The sequence below is a fragment of the Electrona antarctica genome, assembly GCF_951216825.1.
Source record: "Electrona antarctica genome assembly, chromosome: 5".
NCBI lineage: Eukaryota > Metazoa > Chordata > Actinopteri > Myctophiformes > Myctophidae > Electrona > Electrona antarctica.
In genome coordinates, this window is record NC_136810.1 from 51,666,077 (window position 1) to 51,692,089 (window position 26,013).

Here is a 26,013-nt window from a genome sequence, read left to right on the forward strand (position 1 = left end):
GGTCCCTTATTGGCTGTTGATGGTGACGTAACTAAGGTACGTTTCAAGGTTGGAATAAGGTCAATAACAGATCTAATGGTTTTAGAACAGCAGTTCGTAGCAGTACTTGCGCGCTCTGCTCGCACACAAGTAGGCCAGAAAAAGAAAAAATCACACCTGTGTGAACTGAGTGGTGCAACTCCCCCCCCCCCCCCCTCTCTCATTAGCAGGCAACAGTGCAGCACTATCCCTCTCTCTCTGTTTCTGGCACAACAGCGCCACTTTTGCCCCTACTGGTACTCATAGTCACTGTTGCTGTTCCTTGGAGTGGTTGCACCACTCAAAAAAAGCTTGTTCCACACACAGCACACTCATGGGTCTCTCTTGGCTAATTTACAAACGGCACAGCCGTAGGGTCTCTCTAATCTTATTTACAATATAAATACAAATAAGGGGTTTCCAGATATATACACAAGCTTGTTTCACAAGCGGCAAGGGGGTCTCTTTTTCCACAAGAAAAACATATATATGTACCTGAGATAAAAGATAACCCAAGCAAGCAAAACGTTATACTTCGGCGTACAACTCGCGCCACTTTGTGAGCTTGTAGATCTATTTTTGGCGAGCAACACTGTCCTATGACAGAGTATAAATTAAGCATAACGCAGGTCTTATGACTTGGGGGAGGGGTGGGGGGGTCATGGAGCTCAACCTGGACACTCGTGTGAATGTTTGCTACTGTGTTGACCTGGGATTCTGGTTCAAATGTGAGTACTTACACTCTGTCTCACACACACACGCACACGCACACACGTGACACTGGAAGTGGCTGGTTGTTTTGACCAGAGGCCTAGTTTATTTCTCCAATGTTCTCTCTCTCACCCATGTAATCTTTAAAATTAGGATTTCTTTTAAGGTTTTTTTTTGCAGGGGTCTTTGAACTAAACTGTCTCACACCTGACTTATTGTCTTCTAATTGATTAAGAAAGACATGCCAAATGCTATCATTGGCTGTTTATCGATCCTTCTTCAACCGCTTATCCGTTGTCGTGGGTCGCGGGGGCAACAGCTCCACCAGAGAGCTCCAGACTTCCCTCTCCACAGCAACATTAGTAACTTCATTCTGGGGGATCCCGAGGTGTTCCCGGTAGATTTTCAAGATATATCCTTGGTCTGCCCGGAGGTCTCCTTCCAGTGGGATGTGCATCAAGGAGCTTCATAGGCAGACGCTCGAGAGGCATCATTACTAGATGCCCGAACCACCTAAGCTGGCTCTTTTCCAAGCAAAGAAGCAGCGACTCTACTCAGTCTCTCTCGTGTGACTGAACTTCTCACCTTATCTCTAAAGGAGATGGCAACCACCCGTCTGAGAAAACTCATTTCGGCCGATTGTATCCGTGACGTTATTCTTTCGGTCATGACGTGTGCAATTGTGCATAGGTGAGAGTAGAAACGAAGATTGCTCAGTAGACAGAGAGCTTTGCCTTCTCTGGCTAAGCTCTCTTTTTGTCACAACAGTGCGGTACAGCGACTGAAATACCGTTCCGATTCTCTGGCTGATCTCCTTCTCCATCCTCCCCTCACTCGTAAACAAGACCCTGAGATACTTAAACTCCTTCACCTGGGATAATGTCTGTCTATGTCTATCTATGTCTATCTATGTCTATTTATGGCTGTCTATGCATATATATATATATTTTTTTTTATGGAGGGACAGACAGTAGGCTGACAGGAAATGGGGAGAGAGATGGGGGGGGAAGACATGCAGTAAAGGCCGTCAGGATCGGGAGTCGAACCCGCGGCACACTGCCAGACTGGATTACCAGCCAAGGTGCCTGGACCACTGAGAGACAAAGCAGGAAAGGGCGCACACCAGTATTGGTGAGGTGCTGGCCTAAGGCAGTAAATAAGTAAAAATAAGAAAAGGCCGCACACACGTAGCCACGATGCTGTATATTTATTGAAAAGAAACCAACGTTTCGACCTTTCTTCAGGGAATGAATATCTGGACCACTGAGCCATGGCCCAGGCCCTATGCATATATTTCTCATACTGACTGTTGATATAGATATGTAGGTTAACAAGTACAGTATATCCATATTCATTGTAGATGTATATATTAATTCCTATATTCACTGCTGTACATTTATATTCAGTGATAAACTTTACATAATATTAACCCAGTGACCCAGAGACCCATTGCATATGTCTTGTGCCCAACTGTTTTATTTTGTTTTTATTTTGTATCGGATCTCGACTGTTATTCTTACATTCGTTGCCAAGTTTCAGTCCTACTGCTGTTGCTGCTATGACATCTGAATTCCCCCCAGGGATCAACAAAGGTTTATCTTATCTTTGATGCCATTTGAAACACGGGTTGTGTGTTGGGTTGATTGGAGTGTTGCAACTCGTCTCTAAGACGGAATTGGCTTTGGCCAGAATGTTGCATTGTTGTGGTCTGAGAACTTGGCTGATGGCTGGGGGACTGAGAGTAGGGAAAGGAGCTTTCTGAGAACTGTCTCTTTCTTCCCAGCGGGAGCGCTGGAAGCTCAGTGGTGAGGCTGTGTTTAACCCATTTAGGCCTCAATATTTGAGTACCAATTACCAAATACCAAAAGTCCAAATTTCATTCTAACCCCTCCACGAAAAGGCCTAGTTGTCCTGAACCCTTATCTATCATTTATACATTCTGGATCAATAGTGTGGACTTAGACTGTTTTTCGTCTGTGGCATTCATTTCATGTCAAGGACCCCGAAAATGATATGTAATTGGCCTCCGACCCCCATCTGAAAATATGTTGTTCCAGGAACCCCCCAGAAGCAAAGATTTGAGTTAAAAACGTTCCTTCTGAAAAAATATATATTCCAAATTTGCGCCACATTTGCACGACTTTTCAAAAATAGCAGACCTACAAGCTCGTAGCGCGCCACTCGGTGGCGCGCTATGAGCTTGTAGATCTGCTATTTTTCAATAGCTAAAGTATAACAGAATGCTTGAAACACCAAAAGGGGTTCCCGCCCAAAATAGGTTAAGCAGCCCAATGTTGTTTACAAGGAAATGTTCAGCCCTAGAGATATGATGTGAACCCAGCCAGACAGAGACATGATTCACAATCAGTCCCACACCTATTGTGTGTTGATGTCACTCTTGCTCACCGACACCCCCTGCCTGACTGTTAAGATTGTGCTTCTTACCCTTGAGGCTAGCCCACTTTACCTGTGTTTTCCATAGATATGACGAAACAGACGTACTGTAACTGATCCAACATAACATATGATGTGAAAGCTTCTGCTCCTGAGGCAACTAAGCCCAGGGGGAAAATGATTATTAGGTTAGTATTTTATTTGACATGCATGCTTTTTATATGCTCATTCAATGTAGACATCAATATATAATTGTCCAGGAACACTTAACCCATTTTGGGCGGGAACCCCTTTTGGTGTTAGCATTATGTTATGCTTTAGCTATTGAAAAATAGCAGATCTACAAGCTCATAGCGCGCCACCGAGTGGCGCGCTACAAGCTTGTAGGTCTGCAATAGACTGACATAGAAACATAGCTTTTTCAGAAAACTGTCATTTTCAAACAGACATTTTTAGAATCTGATCTCAGGTCAAAAAAGTGCCACTTCACCCCCTTTGCAACCATATCTTATTTAAATGATGATCGGGAGACAACAATCACTTTCCTGGCGTTTTTTATGTGGGTAATAAGTGTTTTTTTTAGATATTTTAGTGTTTCAAAGTGTCTGTGATGTCACAGTAACTGGTCTCAGTTCCTTCCTGGACTACATGTTGTCTCATTAAGACAGCCCTCCCCCTCTCCACAAGGTGGGGTGAGTGCACCAAAGCATTATGGTCTTTGTAGTAATCCAGCAATCCAGTCCAACCCCAGTCAAACACACAGACATTATTTATCAGGCCATATAAGTGCAAATTTCGAATGGTGCTACTGTTATCTTCTACAAATATACTATTGACATTGAGTGAAGTTGCAGTTTCTTCCAGCTGTGAAATGTCCCTTTAACACAAGTTTCAGTATGCATGGCATTCCTGTAAACACTGAGGGAAGCTTGTGGAGTACATGTTGAGAACATCACCCTGTTTCACTCATTAAACTTTCCTTTGAACAAAACGGCTTTGAGGTTTGTGATATTGGCTGATTCAGACAGAATCTCCTGCGTACGGTGCACCATTAAACAATTTCCCATAACCTCGTCAACCTGGCTGAAAGCAACTCGCGTAGGCCATGCAGGCTGTTCTTTGTGAGTGAAATATATATTTTTAAATGTCACATTCTCACCACAATGTAATTAATGTTACTGTCTGTTTAGAGCATTAGTTTTGACTTGAAGTGTAGCCTTGGAGTTTTGAGCGGTGCCTAACCGCTCCAACTAACAGCTATGTACATCCGTCCGTCCCTATGTACTGTATGTGCATTTGAGTACGGTCAGCTGTAGTAGCGGTTGGTGACCGGGGGTGGCACTGTTGGGCGGCGTGGCTATGTGAACCTGATTGGGACGCACACATGCGTGCACACACACGCACACACACACGGTCACACACACACACACACACACACTAACAATAAAAGTGTAGTTGCACCGTCATTAACACGGTCACACACACACTCATGGCTCACTCTACCAGGGGTGTCAAACTGGTGATCCGTGGGCCGCATGCGGCCCAGGGAGAGGTCCAATGCGGCCCTCAAGATGATTTTCAAAAAGGAAACAACGCTCCCCCTCCCGCCCCGCTAATGGCCCTGCTGTAGACAGCTTTGTCTCTGCCCAGGTGCGGAATGTTGTCACTGATGGGCTCGTTAACAGTCTAATCAACTACTAGCTGAGTTGTTGTGGATTACTCTCCTCACACTCTGATGCAGCAGGACATGGAGAGGCTAACCATAGTTGTTACAGCTCAGTAGAGTTTCATTTCCCTTACCAAGTGAGGAATATAGTTTACTTACACACGATAGTCAAAGCAAAGAGATGCAAAGTGTCAGATTTCATTTTGGCTACATGTCAATTTTCCATTTTGGATATTTTTTATAAAATAATTACCCAATTCTACCCAATTCGTTTATTTTGTATACATGTAGGGCCTCCGAATCTTTTAAGGAAAAAAAACAAAGAGGGGAAGAAGAAAATCTATTTATTACTATCAGTGGCGTGTACTGTTCAAAACCCTGGTCCACATTTTGGTTGGTGGGTTGTTCTCGCTATGGATTTCAACAGCAGCATGAGCGGTGGTGGGAACAACGAGCTGCACAACAACCAGTTCTATCAGTCGGAGCCGGAGAATAAACCTTTGCTCGGGGGGGAGATGTCTGCGCCGATGACGGTGCCCGAAGGGAACCACAATAACAGCCAGCAGGGACAGGGAGCCGGCGGGCCGACGTGCTACAAGAGGACCCTGCTCCAGCACTGCAACAGCGGCAGCTTGTATCTGCTACAGGAGGGGGACATCCAGGTGTGCGTGGTCAAGCACCCGCGGACCTTTCTCAGCAAGATCCTCACCTTAGAGTTCCTGAGGAGATGGGAGCCGCACCACCTCGCCTTGACGGATAGCAGCCTGGCGTCTGCGACGGTAAAAACAAAAAAGCTATTAAGCTCCATCCATCCCTAGTTGTTACAGCTCAGTAGAGTTTCATTTCCCTTACCAAGTGAGGAATATAGTTTACTTACACACGATAGTCAAAGCAAAGAGATGCAAAGTGTCAGATTTCATTTTGGCTACATGTCAATTTTTCCATTTTGGATATTTTTGATAAAATAATTACATTTTTAACTATTTTCGAGTGGTTTATTGGGTCTTTTTTCCACCTCTCATACCAAACGTCTTGTAGCCTACAACTGTAATACAAATAAAGTCAATTTATGTCAATAAACAGTCTAGAAAACAAAGCCAAGTGACAACTGTGTAAGTCAACGCACGTGAGCTGCAACTGGCCGCGGCCCTCATCAAGTCACCTTTCGCACAATGTGGCCCTTGCCCCAAAATGAGTTTGACACCCCTAGTAGTATTCTCATGATGAAGGTCAAGGTTCTTTATTGTCACTTCATATACACAGCGTATAGGGGGAGCAACATAAAGCATTGTTCTCTCCAGTAGCCTACACAGCATACAGACTTGCATGCATGTAAACACAGACAAGACATCCATCATCAAAAATCACTTGCAATAAAATGGAGGGCTCTGAAAGTGACAGTTAGTTAGTAGTTATTTTAAAATATATATAAATATATACTGTATGCTACTGTGCCATATTATCACACTGAATATTGTATGAAATGTCTGGTGCAGTTCAGTCTGATTACATACAAATATATTAAAATACGAATATATATATATATATATAAAACAAAAAGGTTATAACATTAATATATATGTTATATTAAAATGTACAATGCTAGTCAAAGTGGGACAAAGCAATTGTGTAGTAAAAGGCTATTATAATTATTTTTTTTCTATCATCTAACAAAATTCACAGTAAGGGTTGCTGATTAGTCTTCTAGACTTTGACCTGTACAGGCCAGCTAGCCTTTGGCAAATTTGATATATAAAACTGAAATGTTAAAACTGTGTTTGTGGAAAAAATAAAATGCAATAAATAAATTGTTTAGAAAAACCCTGAAATGTTAAAACTGTCACAACAGATTCTATGTTATGAATACTTGGTCTGCTGATGGACACCAACGTTGACCTTTTCTACAATGTCGTATTGTTTGTTTTATGCCAAATTGCCAAAGTGCTCATTGAAGAAGGGGTCAGTCTGTGAGCCATGCCAATCCTCAGTTCTCGTTTCACTCTTGAGAGATTTCCTTTCCTACGCACGGATCTGTCTTCTCTCTTTTGGATTCAATTCCTAATACGGAACCATCGCGGATTAAAATAATTAAAACAAGCGTTTCCAGATAATAATTCGATCATTTTGACATCGTGTGCCCTCCTCCCTCCGGGCTATTTAAAAAAGAACTGTCCGCCCTCCCTCCCTCCCCAGTCGCTCGGCAGAGAGTCAAGGCAAAAGACGCACAGCGCATCCGCTCGTTGCCTCCCATTGACGTCACTCGACCAATCGAAACGGCTCTGCCGTGAAGAAGTACTTACTGACTGCTTCGCTCTTTACACGAAGAAAGATACTAGGGGAAAAGACCAGACAGACAGACAGACAGAAAAGGGGAACCGTGCCAATGAACCTTTTAATTACCGACGAATACACGCAGAAGAAGAGACGCCACAGTGCGCCGCCATTGGATGTTGGCGTTTGATATCGAACGCCGATTAGTTTTGTGGCTCTCCTCTGTGGATTGTGATATATTTTTTGGGGGGGGGGACTAGAAAGAAGGAGCTGGCGGAATGGATAAGGCCACAGTCCCAACATACTGAAACAGCTCGTCGGGGGAGAGAGAGCAGCGAGCCGAGAGAGAGAAGAGACGCGCAGTCAGTGGAGAGAGGAGACATTCATGGGGCTTTGTGTGTGTGCGGAGGAAAGAAATGTGGATTAATATCATTTTGCGCTTTGTCCGTGATTATTTATAGTTGACGTTCGTTCCCGAGACGTTAATGTCATCTAAAGACACGGCTTTTAATGGCGTTTCTTCGGTGTCTCTTCGCGGTGTGTCCTCTTCGCTCGCAACAGAACACCACCTACAATAATTAAGGTCGTGTATGTTTAAGCGTTAGCTCGGTGGGTCGCCGCCCCCCCTCCCACCCCAGCCAGCAGCTCAAATCCTACCCAATTCGTTTATTTTGTATACATGTAGGGCCTCCGAATCTTTTAAGGAAAAAAAATAAGAGGGGAAGAAGAAAATCTATTTATTACTATCAGTGGCGTGTACTGTTCACAACCCTGGTCCACATTTTGGTTGGGGTTGTTCTCGCTATGGATTTCAACAGCAGCATGAGCGGCGGTGGGAACAACGAGCTGCACAACAACCAGTTCTATCAGTCGGATCCGGAGAATAAACCTTTGCTCGGGGGGGAGATGTCTGCGCCGATGACGGTGCCCGAGGGGAACCACAATAACAGCAAGCAGGGACAGGGAGCCGGCGGGCCGACGTGCAACAAGAGGACCCTGCTCCAGCACTGCAGCAGCGGCATGCGATACAAGCTGCTACAGGAGGGGGACATCCAGGTGTGCGTGGTCAAGCACCCGCGGACCTTTCTCAGCAAGATCCTCACCTCCAAGTTCCTGAGGAGATGGGAGCCGCACCACCTCGCCTTGACGGATAGCAGCCTGGCGTCTGCGACGGTAAAAACCAAAGCTATTAAAGCTACATCCATCCCTAGCTGTGTGTCTGTGTGTCCCATACAAAATGTTGCATTTTCACACCAAAGTGTACAGCCCTTTGTTTGTTGTCTCTGAGGACTGGACACGTACACGCGCGGAGATATTGCGTATATTAGCCGGTTGACGCAGTTACACACACAAAGAGGGAAATGTGTCTTGATCGCTTTCATGTTCCATTTTGCTCGGCTGATATAATAACAACATTGTTACTGTGACAGTGACAGTCTGTGGCCTACTACCCTATCCCATCCCCCTCCCTCCCCATCCGCGACAATGCCTGCCTGCCTGCCAACACCTACACAGCACATCTTTTAAACGGGGTCACATATATACTGTAAATGAACACTCCTTCACACAGGTCGCGAGTCTTCTTCTTGGACGGAGACGACAAAGCACTGTCTCGTCAAGCAGTCTAACGACATTGCTATATTATCCCGTATAGGCTAGTCTGCTGTCTTACTGAATAGTACAGTCGAGGGAATATTATGCACTTGAGCCTTGGTATTGTATTGTATTGTTGATATGCCACTTGGCAGTATTTCACTATTCCCCTTGCTAACAGGTTTATCCTCCCCAACATGCCTATCATTCATAATAGTTGTGATCTAAGAGCTTCTGTTGAAGTTGAATCAACTAGTGGTGTATGTATAATGAACAAAGAGACCCTGTGATTAGTTGTTACTATAGTACCAGGCAAGGCAGGTAGTGCTAGTGTCATACAGTAGCCTATTATACGTTTTATTGTTATGGTAAAATCCAGTTTGAATAACAATGGATTTGACTTCAGGTGAATCGTGTCTCAATAATATAAGCCGTTGTTTCCCCTTGCGTTTTTATCAACACTGTTGACATTTCCTCTTAAGCCATGATGTCCATTGTTTTATCAACACACCTTTTTCTTTTTTCTTTTTGAATGGTTGTAGAGTAGACCTCACACCCATTCTGCAAGAGTCCACCATGTTGCTTACTGCTCATTTCTACAAGTATATATCAGGGTTTTACTGCAGTGCAATGTCTGGAAGACATCATTCTGAGACGGTAAATACATCGTGATAAACAGGTAGCCTGTGGAGAGAGTAGCGTTATTCATGTTCTGAAAGTAAATGGCTCCCAGCAGGAATAAAACTAAAAAACTCTGAAACTTTTTTGGGAACATATCGTTCATTCAATCATGATGCATCTTGTCACTTCCATACCCAAGGGAGGCTGTGCACAAAATGGCTTGTTTCCACCTAGCTCTGGTCCTTAGAGCTATGTTACTCTCAACTTCCGCCACTCGCATGAATGCAGACCAGCCTCTCCTCTTTAGCGTAAATAAAAATAACGTTTTTGCTACTCACCAAAACAAAGGCGGGTTGTGTCATTAGAAAGCCTACTTTCCTTAGTGGACGCACTCTGAGCCCCCCACCACACGTATAAACTGTACTTTTTGGCCAGAAAGGGATTCTTTTTTTCACCGGAGGAAAAATATTCTCTATGAGCCAATTCTCTGGGCAATATCGGTAGAAGGCGCAGTGGAGTAACAAAGTATTTTTCGTTTCTACGTGTGGTGGGGGGCTCGGAGTGCGTCCACTAAGGAAAGTAGGCGTTCTAATGACACGACCCGCCTTTGTTTTGGTGAGTAGCAAAAACGTTTGTTTTATTTACGCTAAAGACGAGAGGCTGGTCTGCATTAATGCGTGCGGCGGAAGTTGAGAGGAACATAGCTCTAAATGCAACGCATTAGAGCTATGGATCAGAGCTAGTTTCCACCTCCTCCACTGTATTACAGTAGTAGGCCTACCTTGCTATTGTCAATTTGTCAGCACACCCACCACCATGCTCATTTTCAATACTGTGTACTGTACAAGCTGCTGTGTAAACATATCTGCAACGCCTGGGATTCATACCCGGGTCTTCCGTGTGGAAAGCCAACATCTTAACCACTAGACTAAAGGGATATCCCTATAATCCGGGGGAGATATTAGACTTTTAGGTCATCAGGCTGAGGTTGGGAACATGGGAGCCACACTTACAGGTTGGGTTGAAAAATACTACAAAGGCTGAAATTATACAAATATTATTCTATTTAGCAGTGTGGCTCGTAGGTTCCGCCTCCTGGAGCAGCCAGGGTTTCTTTGTATACAGTATGTATGTACTGTAATTAGTCTGCTGTAAAGTAAACTAATTACATGTCATGCCACTACTAGTTGAACAATTGAAACGGAACCACATTTGTCCATGAAAGCCTGAAATGCCTGGTGAATAATAGAAACAATTGAGGAGGAGGGAGGGGGCTGTGAAATGTCAAGTCATAAAAAGCAACCGACCCTGAAGAAAACCACTACTAAAGGTCCAGTATCTTCCCGAAGAGTTATGGCCTTCACTGGCCTATAGCTAACAGTGAGGCACAGGAGCTGACCATGCTAGCGCCGGACAAAACACCTTGATGTCACATGTCATTCTCGCAATAATACATGACACGACTGAAAAGATAGATTTAACACACTGGATGTGTCCCATGCCACCATGGATCCCCAGTCACACGGATGACTCCCAAATATTGCAAACTGTTGTGCTATGCTGCTATTTTCTGCAAAAATTGTCCCTAGAATAGAGGGTATGCGCATGCTTAAAGTGAATGGCACATTGAGTGGCAAATCGAGTGGCAAAGCAACATGCAAAGTGAGTTCAACATTGTTTAACGTTGTTCAATGCAATCCGATAGGACTTTTATGTTTGGATGTATGGGCTGTCAAGGCCTGAAAGTAGTCTTTTGCCACTCAGTAGGCGTTCCTGCATAACTTCCGGTTTGATGATGATGTCACGCGCATACCCTCTATAGGCAGTAGTATCGGGGTTTAAATACGAGTAACGCAATTGTGTCAAGACAAGCCGACGATCAAAAACAATGTTTTGAGCTCGGGGGCAAGCCCCATGCACACTGTTGGCTCATCACATCAGAGGACACCAAGCCAGTCACACGTTTTTTTTATCTACGCAAGACTGTAAATTCCAAATTATACTCGCCTCATCCACATAGCCGTGAGGATACACTAGCGCTTTATAGTGTAAGTTACCTCACCAGCTTGTGTCCCAACACTGTCCACGTAGTTAACTGGGTGCATCTGCCAGATTTTGGGACTGCGTGTCTGTGACGTGTGTACTTTGTCTGCACAAGTACACTGATTGTGCTTAAATTGTAGCACCCAATGTGCTTCAATAAGAATTCTTGTGAAAGAAATTCATGTTATGCAGCCAGGAACGGGGGGGAAATGGTGTAGTACTGTAAATGCAATGGGTATTTTATTTAGGACGAGTCAACATTTTCAGAGATGTAAAGGTCCTGCTGTTTTGACTGAAACACACAGCTGAGTTGAGTAGAGCAGCAAGCTGCAGTTTGTGTGTGGTTTATGTGACGTCAAGTAAAAGCCTGTCTCAAACTGCAACGATGCATTATTTGGCCTCATGACAACTAGGGTACAAAACTACAAACATCACAGGGACACAATTTGTTTAGCCTAAAAGCATCTGTATGCATCTTTTGTCACCGACCTGCAACAGGGTTCAGTACCGCATTTATAGTATATTTATAATAATATTTAATTACTTATTTTACATTATGGAAGATTGTGTTTGTGTTGTGTCTGTAGATAAATCAGAGACACAAACGCACAACTCTAGTGAAATTGATGACTGATCACTGATGTGACGTCTGTTATTGTAAATAAGACTTTTGGCTATACTAATCCTTGGTTTGTCGTATCCACACTTCTTTAGACAAAAAGAAATATCACATAATTGATCACACTAAATTAATTCGTTCAGTGTCTTTTCTTCCCCACAAACCTTTGGCTTTATAGTTTGTTTCTACACTTGATTTATTATCTGTTTCATAGTGTTTGTTTAGGTTAAAATGGTGTATGTTCTGTTTCGTGGCATTTCATTGATTCATTCAGACAATGGAGAGTCACAGGGAAATGAGGACAAAGTCCTCTCTGAGATGACATGCAACGCAGGACCACAGCTGGGAATGGAACCAGTGGCATCGCAGTTATATACTAGTATGTCTGCTTTCTGGCAGAGCCACCAAGGCTTCCCTGGTCGAAAGATTTACATTTTTTTTTAGTAAAAAATATTAACTATTGAGTAAAATCACTACTAACATTTTAACTTCACTACAATGTTTGTCTGTGTTAATTTGCCCATCAGTATGTTGGTATTAAACTTCAAACCTTTTATAAATGTGTGTGTACTAAAAAGTAGGCAGTAGGAACCATATGAGTTGCCACATGTATACACTTGGGGCCTCTTGTGTACTAGACTAAAATGTTCTTGTTCTACTTCTATCACAAAGCGCAACTCATTGCCTAGTTGCCTACCCTATATTTATGGTAGGAAACTGACTCACTCTCTGTCTGTGTTGGGACAGTACCCTCAGTACAAGTCTCAGCGGACGAAATAAGAGTTGGCACAGCTTACAACTCTGTTTCAGTTTCTAATTGATGTATAGATGGGTCATGCGTCATTCCAAAAAGGTTCTTTGTCTTTGTTGGTATGTATGTCATACACACACTAGTTTACATACTACCATTCTCTGACCAAGCGGTGCACTGCCTGTGGCCTGTGTGTGTGTAGGCAGCTTCACAACTATTTAAAAATAACTTGTGTTGTCCAAACATGTTTAAATATTTTGACTTTGCAGCATGTCATCATTGTCTGTGATGAGTGTACTGGAATGAGGAGGATGTTCCTCTTTGTCATGGTAGTGTTGGAGGCTGGAGCTCGCCTGAAAGAGAAAATGAGAGATTCGGGAAACACTTTTCTTACGGGTCCGTTTCAATAATAGATCATTTAGCCCTAATAACATGCTTGATGTGTGAGAAGCAACTGTACTGTTCTACTATACTAGGATGAATTGTGACGTTTCCTTTTCATAAGTAATTGAGCGCTAAATCCATCCATCCATCTTCAACCACTTATCCGTAGTTGGGTCGCGGGGGTAACAGCTTCACCAGAGAGCTCCAGACTTCCCTCTCCAGAGCAACATTAGTAGCTTCCTCCTGGAGGATCACGAGGCGTTCCAAGGCCAGTGAGTCGATGTGATTCCTCCAAATGCGCCTTGGTCTCCTCCCAGTGGGACGTGCCTCGAGGACCTCCCTAGGTAGACTCCCGAGAGGCATCCTAACCATATGCCCGAACCACCTAAGCTGCAAAGAAGAAGTAGCGACTCTACTCAGAGTCTCTCTCATGAGACTGAACTTCTCACCCTATCTCTAAGGGAGATGCCAGCCCCGGCGAAGAAAACTCATTTTGGCCGCTTGTATTTGCGACCTAAATGAGTGCTAAATGCCCTGCGCATTAGGCCTATGTCACCTTCTCAGGTTTGCAGTGCATACATAGCTCTGCTCTAGGGAGTGTATTGCGTGAAGGTTTGATTCTTTTACCCATTTTGACCTGAGATCAGATTCTAAAAATGTCTTGCATCGCACTTGTCAAAACGTATCACTTTTGGAAAGTTCATTACTTATATTACCCGCTTCTTACAAGTCAAATTAGATTCAGATTCCTTTTTGGTGAAAGCAATGAGAGAGTGATTCGATACAAAACCGAGACTGTTAAGCCTGAAACAAAGAAATGCATCACATGATCAAGAGCAATTGCAGGATGGGAAACGGAGTCCCGTTATAGGAACAGAGCCAGATTATTATAATTGTGTGTTTGTCCAGATTGATGGTAATACAATGGAAGTTATACAGCCTTTCTCTCCCTGGAAAGTTGGCATGCTGAAATGGAAGCCATTGTTCTTGCATACAAATACATTTGAAACTTTGAAATCTTGTTTATAATGATGATGACCAAACCTGCGTACACGCATGATGTCACTGGTAGGCATGCTTCTGAACTGTCCACGCAGCCCTCCTCTGAGACAGAGTGAGCAGAGAGACATTGTGAAGTCTTATAATGTGAGTTAAGCCAAATTCCAATACCCACACTCGGTCACTCCAGCATGGCAAATTATGGTGAAATTAGTGACCTGCCGAAATATGTTGCCATCTTGTGGACTTCTCACAACTTACATGGAGGTCTTTAAATACGTGGCCTGAATACCACTAGGTTGAACTTGATAATGAACAAACTGCAACGATTTGCATTCGGACGCTGACATTATTTGATTGTCTACACGATTGTCACATATTTCAGCAGGTCACCAATTTCACCGTAACACCACCATGCTGAAGTGAGCGAGTGTGAGTGAGCGAGTGGCCGAGATTTTGGGAATTTGGCTTATGTGTTGATTGAAGTGTCCTTGAGCAAGACTCTGAAGCCCTCATTTCTCCCGATGTACAGGTTGGTGCCTTGCACGGTTTCTACCGCCATCGGTGTATGAATGAATGCGTCAGTGAATGGGTGAATGTAAATGCACCATCTATGTAAAGCACAGCATTGGATGAAAGCGCTATATAAATGCGCCATTTTACCATTTATAATCATTAATGAGGATTAATTATATGAAGATGGGTTGAAAATTGATGAAGTGCTCCTTTTAACCCATTTTGGGCGGGAACCCCTTTTGGTGTTAGCATTATGTTATGCTTTAGCTATTGAAAAATAGCAGATCTACAAGCTCATAGCGCGCCACCGAGTGGCGCGCTACGAGCTTGTAGGTCTGCTATTTAAAAAAAATCGAAGAACGACTGACATAGAAACATAGCTTTTTCAGAAAACTGTCAGGATGTAGAAGACATTTTTAGAATCTGATCTCAGGTCAGAATGGGTTAAGACGTGGTACCTGTACCAGTATTGAATTTCTTTTGAATGATTACAAGCGAGCCCTTCTGTCACTCACTCGGTATCAAAGGATGAACTGTGGCTCAGTTTTCAAATGCTTCTGTACTATTGATATAGTGACTGTTTTGCATAGAGGTAGAGATTACAGCTGTATGGTCTAACAGGGGCAGAACTGGCTTAGCAGGGTGAAGTCAAATGGAACTAATAGAAAGGTAGTTGACTGTAGCTAATGGTACCCTGTATAGGTCACTGGTTCCAAAACACTGGGTCGGGACCCATTTGTGGGTACTTTTTGTTCCTACATTTTGTTTTGAAATATTATTATTATTATTTCAAAACATTTTTAAAGAACATTCCCCCAAAAAGGCAAAACTAAATGTCATTTTCATTCATGAAATAAAAACAAAATTCAACTTTTTATTTTATTTTTTATCCCCAGTAATTTCATGGAGAAATAAACGAAAAAACAAAGATTCCTTAAGTTAGAAAACAATTGTTTGACGTAGTGCGACGCGTTGTGGGCTTGTAGATCTGCTGTTTTCGTGTGTGTGTGTGCGTGCGCATTACTATACCTGTGTTAGAATTTGAGAACTAGACATTTCCATTGACCATTCTCCTGGTCCTCACAAGACAAATGGTGTAATGGTTAAAGATATATTTTTAGAGTTAGGCTTACAATTATGTTCGGCTGGGGTTTCGGTTACAATTAGCCATTTAGAGGTTAGGTTTAGGGGCTGTGGTTGGAATTATGCCTGATTGATATTTAGTTGCACACTGGTGTTGTGCTCTGAAAATAGCCAATCTACAAGCTGTGGCGGCGGTGGCCGAACGGTTTGCGGAGCGGTCTTGATACCGGAAGGTCGCCAGTTCGTATCCCCGGACCGGCACGTTAAAATTACCACCGCTGAAGTGCCCTTGAGCAAGGCATTGAACCACTACCATGAAATGTTCTATGAGCAGGGCCTGGCTGTAAACAAGTATCTGATGCTTAGTCCAGTTAACCTGGGTAAATATAGTAACTTTGCTTTGCTTTGCTTAGCTTATAGATCGTAAATCTATTTTTGGCTTTTTAGAAGAACTAAGAACTTAAGTATGAGGGAGATGGTTTCATCAGTTCAGTATAACTCGTCAGTCTGAGGTTTTATTCATTCGTTCAGGGGAATATCGTATGTTTCCATTTACTGTTTAATATGGTAGAGTACTAGTTTTATGGACAAAGCAGAGGGATATTGTGGAAAGATAGCACCTATCCTTAATGCCCGCTACAACCTGTGTGAATTTCTAATTAAGTTGTCAGAATTTCTCAGTCTTTGAGATCTTTCACCAGGATGCAGACAAATATGCAGATGCAATATACAGATGTGCAATATAAAGTGTTTTTATTCCTGTACATTTTAATCTTATATGTTTTATCATATATTTATTGCCTATTGTCGAGATGATGTCGAGCAACTGTGTACGAATTCCCCTGCGAGCAATACACTATTTATTTTCTTTACTTTTATCTGCCTCTGTCTGGTCATGACAACATGACTAGATTTGACTCGGGGGGGAAATGACGCAATACAATGCACAAGGTGGGCTTTTCTTGTCTTATTTTTACGCAAATGATTACAGCTCTTTTAGTTCAAATTATTAACTTTTTTGCGTTAACTTTGTTCCTCTTCATTGTGCAAGTTAACCAACATCAGTGATGTTGCTAGGTTTTCCTTTATAATGAGGATTCATGGGTGGTCTTTTATATACCCATAAAAACCGTGCAGCAGAGAAGGAGTTCGGGGCAGGTTCCAAATGTTTCCAAATACAGACGTCATGGTGGATTGCTGGTCTGCGGTCCATGGTGTTTATTCCAATTACACAACACTGCAATATCAACATTGCTTTACCAATATTTATGACACCAGATTTTTTTCCCATCATGGGGATCAAAAAAGGTCTTCCTATCCTATCTGTCTGTCTGTATAAAAAAATCTCACCCGTGTGAAGTGAAGGGCGCTCTTATCATCGTACATCATCATGACGTAACTTGTCGTTTTGCTCTTCCACATGATATGACGTACATTCTCCAATTCATTGTCAATGGCATTTAATGTTTGTTAGGACAAAATAGCCGTTTTGCTCGTCTACATATGACCTAAAATTCCCATTCATTGTCAATGGCATTTAATGTTTGTGTTAGGACAAAATAGCCGTTTTGCTCGTTTACATATGACCTAAAATTCCCATTCATTGTCGATGGCATTTCATGTTTGTGTTAGGACAAAATAGCCGTTTTGCTAGTCTACATATGACCTAAATTTCCCATTCATTGTCAATGGCATTTAATGTTTGTTAGGACAAAATAGCCGTTTTGCTCGTCTACATATGACCTAAATGTCCCATTCATTGTCAATGGCATTTAATGTTTGTTAGGACAAAAACATCTACACTATAGCCCCTCAAAAATCGCACCTGTGTGAACTGAGCGGTGCAGGCTGTGTGTGTGTGTACTATACTCTGTGTACACACACACACACAGCTATTGTTTATAGTTCTAGTAGACAGTGTGAAGCTCAACCGCTGTACTAGGCTTCTCAACAGTGCCCCTTTAGGTCAGTGTTGTAGCTGTCTGTACTGAAACGGACATACATGGGCGGCTGTGGCTCAAGAGGTAGAGCAGGTCGTCCAATGATCCCTGGGTCGGCGGTTCGAATCCCGGCTCCTCCTGTCCACATGTCGATGTGTCCTTGGGCAAGACACTGAACCCTACATTGCCTCCAATGAGTTGGTTGGTGTGAGCTTGCCACCATTGTTGTGTGAATGTGGGAAGTGAGGACGCTGGCGTCGACTGTTCGCCGCTTCACCTCCCAATGTATGAATGAATGAACCATTGTAAAGCGCTTTGAGCACTTGGAAAAGCGCTATAAAATTGCAATTCAATATTATTATTATTCATTATTATTATACAATCAACCAAGCACAGCACCCGTGTCCACCTGTCTTGTGCTCTTTCTTATTGTCGGTATGATGTCTCTGTTCTTGTCTGCTGGTCACAACATTTCGCACTGTGTGAATTGCAGTCGCCAACAGAATATTAAACATGCCAGAAATCTCGGGAGCGCTCCATGAGGCTCATGTGAGCGCTCTGCTCTTTGAACCGTTCACACACAAAGCGAGCAAAAACTCGGGGAGCAACACAGATGTTGGGGATACGTCACTGATGATGTGTCTTAAGTTGCACCAAAAGTGTGTATTAGAACAGAGCCTTACTTACAAGTCTTCAAAGATTGGGTATAAGATTGTGACTGATTTGAACAAAGTCTTGTTGTGACACATTTTACTCCTGACCAGGCTAGTGGCCACAGCCCAATGTATGCACAACACTTGGAAATGCCTTCAGCAGAGCCCTGCACATGGGGAAGGCTATCTACTAATCCAGCGCCGAAGTCCTGGAGTCACTCGCTCATCCCCTCAATTCCCCTGGTTCACGGAAGTCATTTCTCTATGGAGAATAACATGGGGTCATCTAAGCATTGTGGTCCAAAAATAAACAAGCCGTCTCTGCGTTATTGTCATATATATGATAGTCTGTTTCTAGCGAAAATGTAACTAATTCAGCAGCAGTAACAATAGCGTTTTCTCTCAGTCAGTTGATTCTCCATATCCATATGAGTGAAGCGGCCGGGGTGACATGTTTATTTTTCAAACACAGTACTTATATGAGGCGATCTAAAATACCCCTATGGGGAAATAAAAAGTACATGAACCCGTGGATTTGCTCCTTCTACCGATATTGACGTCAGACAAAACTGAAACCTTTTGAGTCCTATTTTAAGATGCGTTTGAATTAAAACAAACAAATTGCGACATGAGCTTGCAGATCGGCAAATGAAAAGAAATGACATAACATGCCAAAAACATGTACGCCAGATGTAAAGTGGGTATAGCAATAGCATTATCAAAATGTCAGACCTCTTATAAATGTTAATATATATATTTTTTTAAATGTTTTTTTTGTGGCTTTCACCTTTTTATTTATTTTTATTTTGTTATTGAGGTACAGACAGTAGGTTGACAGGAAATGGGGGGGTGACATGCAGTAAAGGCCGTCGGGATCGGGAGTCGAAAGCCTGGACCGCTGAGCCACGGCCCAGGCATATAAATGTTAATATTAAATAAGATTTGATGTACGTACTTCACTTATGTGTGGAATCTGTGGATACTGCTTCTTTGCCCTGCTGTGTGTCTGAGATCTCTCTGGTGAAGATGTAAGTGCTGTGAGTGAGTGTGACTCATCTTTCTTTCCTTGAGCAGACCTGCCTGCCAGTTCTGTCGTTGGAACATAACCTACCGGTACATCACATTTGCGTAAGAGGGAGCGATAATGTAAGCACTTACATGTTACTCAGTCCTCCGTCACAATAGACCTTTAATGAAAGGTGTAGACACCTTTTCAACAGTACTTTGTTCTGTCTAAAGAGCTCATTTTATGCAGGAAGGAGGGTTGAGTGTCTTAAGTAATTATTGTGTGGAAATGTGTCTAATGTTTATGTATGGTACGGAGCAATTCAACTGATAACGGTGACCCAGCAGACAACTTCACTTATATATCGGTGTGCATTGTGACTTGTGAATGGTGCAGTTGTCATTATGTGTGACATTGATTAGTGTAGAGTAGACTCCTTGTATAGATTGGTGATAATTTCGATATTCAGTGTTCATTTTATTTGGACCCAAGGAACTCTCTTGCATATGGATGTGATCGGTTACATTAGTTTAGTCATAAGAGGTGACCTCTTAAACTAATGATGGTCATCAGGTTTTTGACAGCTGAAATCTGATGACCTCTTGGAGGTCACCTTATCACCTAAAACTGGAGTAACTATGAATAGGCCTTAACATGTAGCTTTTGTAAAAAAATCTAAATATGCTAACAAAATGCATCACTTTAACCCATTTTGACCTGAGATAAGATTCTATAAATGTCTTCTACATCCTGACAGTTTTCTGAAAAAGCTATGTTTCTATGTCAGTCGTTCTTTGATTTTTCAAAAATAGCAGACCTACAAGCTCGTAGCGCGCCACTCGGTGGCGCGCTACGAGCTTGTAGATCTGCTATTTTTCAATAGCTAAAGCACAACATAATGCTAACACCCAAAATGGTGCCCAAAATCCCGCCCAAAATGGGTTAAAAGTCAACCGTTGCCACGACTTTTATATTTGTGCCATTTTACCGGCAGTACGCACCCCTCAATGACTCGACTCTGCAATGTGGGTATCATAGACAATTCCCAGTTATAAATACCGCCTAAACATATAATCACATCTGACATAATGTCACAATGTCAGTTAGAGACATAGCTTTCCTTTTTTTATGGAGTACTTTACAGGGAATTACCCCGATGCAAGTCTTTGTTTGCAATACACATTGTCACTTCAGATTAGTTCAGATCGATTGATTAGATAGTAGATACATGTTTATTTGACATGGACATCACAATAGGCCTATCTCACAGCCCCCTTTCCACGCCCACTTCCGGTAGATAGTGGTGTCATTTAACATTAGGCATTACCATACCAGGCATTTTTTCTCTGGAGAATCTAAGTACATTTCCTAATGTTAAAATGTCAAAGACCGATAATAATATGAAGAAAACACAATGGTATAACGACTCGAATAAGTAGAATAAACCTTACCTTTACAAAACGGTAGTTTGTGGCTTGTGAAAATACCTCTTTTAACATGGAAGCCTATGGACCGCAAAAAAAATAACACCACTATCAACAAAAGGGGGCGGGGAAATGCTGTGAGATAGGCCTATCACATTGCCATCAGTCACTAGCCCGTTTACTGAGACGACAGACTGAGTTGACCATCAATCACTAGCCCCTTTACTGAGACGACAGACTGACCTGACCAAAAATGTCATCCTGGTTGTCACCTTTGGGTGGAAGCTTGTGTAGGAGTTGATCTACTACATCTCTGCCATCTAAAATCTTCAAAAGTGAAAAATAAAGGTTATGTTTTCTTAAAGGTATATTCAGTGATTTCACTTAATTCAAATATCACTTATTTTTTTTATTTTTTTTTGATAATCCTCCCTACTATAGAGTGTGCTGACCATATAAGGAGTTCCTCCCTGTCCCCACTTAACCCCTGTGGTCAAAACCGTAGGTTTCGTTTTTGGCCCAGCCTTCATCCAATCAGGATAGAGAGGGGCCTTCCGCCAATCATGATCGAGCGGGGGCGGGCCTTGGTGTGCGTGCTGTTGGCCTGTTGCGTGTCCCCCCCCCACTGTAGTGCGTGCATGTGCACATCTTGTTACCGGGGCAGACCGGGGGGTTTTCCAAATCACCCAAATCACTGAATGCTCCTTTAATGTACTGTAGAAATCCATCTCGTTGATTTCTGTGACCAAGTATGAGAGAATCATTGCATGCGTTTTATAATTGTGCAGTTTGACCTTTTGACCCTTTGACCTTCCCCAATGACCATACACTGTTTTCTCCCCCATATATGACTTAAACCACTGTTTCCCAAACACTGGTTCGGGACCCATTTTTATGGGTCCCTTTATTTTTTTTTGTTAATTACATTTTGTTAGCTATTGAAAAATAGCAGATCTACAAGCTCATAGCGCGGCACCCAGTGCCGCGCTATGAGCTTGTAGGTCTGCTATTTTTGAAAAATCATGAAAATGTGGCGCAAATCTTTGAACGTTTTTAACTCAAATCTTTGCTTCCTGGAACAACGTATTTTCAGATCGGGGTCAGTGGCCAAATAGGCATATAATGTTTGGGGTCCTTGACATGAATTCTTTGAGAACCACTGACATAGATTAGAAACGTGTTGCAACAGGAGGTTTTTCAGAAAACTCAGGAAAGACATTTGTAGAATCGTCCTCGGGTCTAAATGGGCCAGAGCTTCTGAAGACATTTTGAAGAGACAATAGCCAGACACAGTGGTTTAACAGTGGCAAATTCCTCTTTAGGTCTAAGAACATGGTCCTGACAACATGTCCATTATCCACTAAACCTTTGACCCTCTCAAGTAAATGGTAGCAATTAGCTGTTTCTGTGGAATATTTTGCTTTAACTAAAAACCGCTGTGGACGACGACTTTCTTTGCCACTCTCTTAGCTGGGCGTTTTAATTTAGATGAAATGGAAGTCCTCTGCTCCCCCATCATCCCATCATCACTGGGTTAGAGATGTACTCCACTTGATTAAATTAGAAAGAATTAGAAGCACCTTGATGGGCTCTGTATCTTAAGTTTAGGGAAACCTGGGGTCCCTTCCTCACACTGGTAGACAACTTACAGTTCCACGCTGTTCCAGATTGATTGAGTTTCAGCCTGAATTTGAGCATATTAATTAATAAGACATGATCTCCGACGCAGCTGGGTTGTTTTAGTATGTCTATTATGGGGAACTATGTGTGGGTGTATGTATTATTGTTCATTATACGTTTTGTTTCGTGGGGTGACCAAGCCACGTTTTGTTTTGTTAAAAAAATGGAACAAACAATGCTCTCAGTTGATCGAGTGCTGGAATTAGCCTGGAATGTACTGGCAGCAGAAAGAACGAACTATGATGAAGACGTTGCAAATAGGGCATACATCTGATAATGTGTGCTTAACCCATTTTGACCTGAGATCAGATTCTAAAAATGACTTCTACATCCTGACAGTTTTCTGAAAAAGCTGTTTCTATGTCAGTCGTTCTTCGATTTTTCAAAAATAGCAGACCTACAAGCTCGTAGCGCGCCACTCGGTGGCGCGCTATGAGCTTGTAGATCTGCTATTTTTCAATAGCTAAAGCATAACATGATGCTAACACCAAAAGGGGTTCCCGCCCCCAAAAAGGGTTAATGTGTGAACTGATGTGATCTAGTTATGGTGGTGTTTCATTACCACCCACAGAGATAAACAGGAAAACCCTAAAACTCTCTCACATGGTGGTAAATTGTATTGTTTTTTTTAATGACTAGCATTCACACACTGTGAACCGTCCTTATGTCTCTTTCTCACCCTATTTCTTTCTCCTCACACACAGACATACTGTACACACACACATGCACGCACACACACACACACACACACACACACACACACACACACACACACACACACACACACACACACACACACTTCTGGGCAGGCTTCCAGGATAGGCTACAGTGTGTATGTTCATATATTCAAATAGTGGATCCTCCCAGTTTTGTTTGAACAATGCAGCCATTAAGCCGATTTCAGTTGTTGTCTGGAATGAGGGCGTTCCCTGCCATCTTGACTCATTATATGCTTGGAATATATACAGTACGTATACGGTCTGGGCATTGAGCTCACTCTCCTCATACATTATGTATTCCTATAGGAATGTTGGCTACGTAATGTCAAGCAACACAGAAACAAGAGAATCTTGAATATATTACAAATGATGATAAATACATTTTGTAACTTCACTTGTCAGTTGTCAAATAATATTTGGACAGCCTTATTAAGGAGTTTAACCCATTCTGGACGGGAACCCCTTTTTGGTGTTTTAACTAAGCATTATGTTATACTTTAGCTGTTGAAAAATAGCAGATCTACAAGCTCGTAGCACGCCACCGAGTGGCGCGCTACGAGCTTGTAGGTCTGCTATTTTTGAAAAATCGTGAAAATGCGGCACAAATCTTTGAATGTATATTCTTTCGACGTCGGGCCTAAATGGGTTAAAAGGGACATTTCACTTTCAAATGAAATAAAACATTTAAAACATAAAAAATAACTGGGGGAAAAAAGTAATTGAAAAATCACGGCGGCCTCGCGCATCAGAAGAACATTCTAATGCGTGAGCGGGGGGGGAGGGGGGGGGGCTGTGACATCAGCTGAGGTGAAATGCCCTACTGTCTGGCATCATGTGGCTTGAAGGGAAGTAAATGATCTTCCCCCCACAATTCATCAATTGAGAGCAACGTCAGCGCACATACCGTAGACCCAGTTTCTTTTTTTTTAAATCTCCCTCAGGCTGGAGATTGTCTGTCTGTCTGTCTGTCTGTCTGTCTGTATGAGCAAAGTCATCTCCAGCAGGACTGATTGTTGAGAAACTTTGCGCGCACCCACTACCAGTAGGCCAAGGAATATTTTTCAAATCGGTGCGATACCATCAGGCCACTTCACAAGTTCACATGGCCTATATGACTCTTGAACCGGTCATCACCACGTAACTCCCCATAATACGAATCCATGGCGCATTGCCCTGTAGGCCAGGTGTAGCTAATCAATGCTGTGGATTTGTAGAACCTCACTGCCTGTAATGTTGGCCGCTATATATCTATATCGCTGTGCACGTCAAAAGAAATCACTGTGAAGTTACCGTGAACATCTGCTCGGAGACTGTTCTCATGGAGCATTTATCCGTTTCTCTAAGATCCTGGGGGAGAACATGACCGTGCGTGTTGAGTGGGTGTCCGCAGTCCGCACAATGCATGTCTGTTTTTGAGTGGTGCAACCACTCCAAGGAACAGCAATGTCCGTGTTAACCTATGTGACTATGTGTGTGACTGAGTACCAGGGGTACAGAGAGAGAGAGAGTGCTGCACTGTTGCCTGCTAATGAGAGACAGAGAGAAAGAGAGAGGGGGGGGGGGGGGATTGCACCACTCAGTTCACACGGGTGTGATTTTTATTTTTATATTGTTGTGTGGTGAGAATTGACTGAAAGTTCCATGCTATGTTATTTAAATGATACAATTTATGGGCTTTTTATACCACTGTCTGAAACCATGGCGATCTGAATCTGACGTATATTACAGTACGATTTATGTTTTTGATTTGCATATATTATATTTGGCTTGACCTGAAATTCTATAAATTGTAGTGCCCTTACACTTCTGTTAATCCATTTAGACCCGAGTTAAAAACATTCACTTTGAAAGAATATATATTAAAAGATTTGCGCCACATTTTTACGATTTAAAAAAAAATAGCAGACCTACAAGCTCGTAGCGCGCTACCGAGCTTGTAGATCTGCTATTTTTCAATAGCTAAATTATAACATGTTTAAAACACAAAGGGGTTCCCGCCCAAAATGGGTTAAACATGTAATGCGACGGCGTAGTTGTTGGTGTTCTTGTTTTTGTTTGCGGTTGCTTCTTTTACAGCTACTGTACTATACTGCCATTGTTCCCATTCTGGTTGTTGTGATTGTCCAAAAAGTGTGCGACACCCACAGCCACAATACTAGAGGGAGCGAGAACAACGACCTGGTATACCACCCACTTTCAAAAGAAACATGGGTAAATTGTCCTTCTACAGCACTGCCACCCAAGTGTGGAATGCCCTGACCCCCTACCTTGAAAAATGCAGATCACATCACTTTAATCTTTTAAAACAGGCCTGAAAACCAACCTTTCAGCAGGCCCAGCAGTCCTCCTGGCGCTATCCTTTTGACTGCCAGGCGGATGCAGGGAGCTTTTATTCTGAAAACGCTCCCTTTCCCTTTCCCCCAAAATCGGGAAGCAAAATCCACCATTTCTACATCACGCTAGGGACATTGATTTCTCTTCAGAAGCGTTAATATTGTAAGCGTGATGCAGCATAAAGTCAGAAATTAGCCCAGAACATCCTACGTTTTGATTCACTGCAAGGATGCAGCGTAGATTCAGAGAGAAAAGGGTTTTAACCCATTCTGGACGGGAACCCCTTTTGTTGTTTTAACTAAGCATTATGTTATACTTTAGCTATTGAAAAATAGCAGATGTACAAGCTCATAGCGCGCCACCGAGTAGCACGCTATGAACTTGTAGGTCTGCTATTTTTTAATTTTTTTAAAAATGCGGCACAAATCTTTCAAAGCGAACATCCACAACCTAAGACCTTCTCTGTCATTTTGTCAAATGTGAGGCCTGCAAGAGTTTATCCATAATGCACTGGTTTCCCCAAACACTGGGTCGGGACCCAGTTGTGGGTCGCAGACACACTTTTACCTCTTGTTTTTTTGAGTCCTA

At 42.6% G+C, this 26,013-nt stretch overlaps 1 protein-coding gene across 5 annotated transcripts in view; it reads left to right on the forward strand.

Moving 5' to 3' along the window:
• Positions 1-4,866: 4,866 nt before the first annotated feature.
• Positions 4,867-26,013, forward strand: part of cmip (c-Maf inducing protein) — a 77,504-nt gene continuing 56,357 nt past the window's right edge. For 4 of the 5 annotated variants that reach the window (XM_079502085.1, XM_079502087.1, XM_079502088.1 and 1 more), the window contains exon 1: positions 7,311-8,233. In XM_079502085.1, coding sequence (XP_079358211.1) covers positions 7,865-8,233 — 369 coding nt within the window. In that variant the 5' untranslated portion in view covers positions 7,311-7,864. Of the gene's footprint in view, positions 5,569-7,310; positions 8,234-26,013 lie in introns of those variants that run through there. The other variant, XM_079502086.1, reaches the window with a different exon arrangement.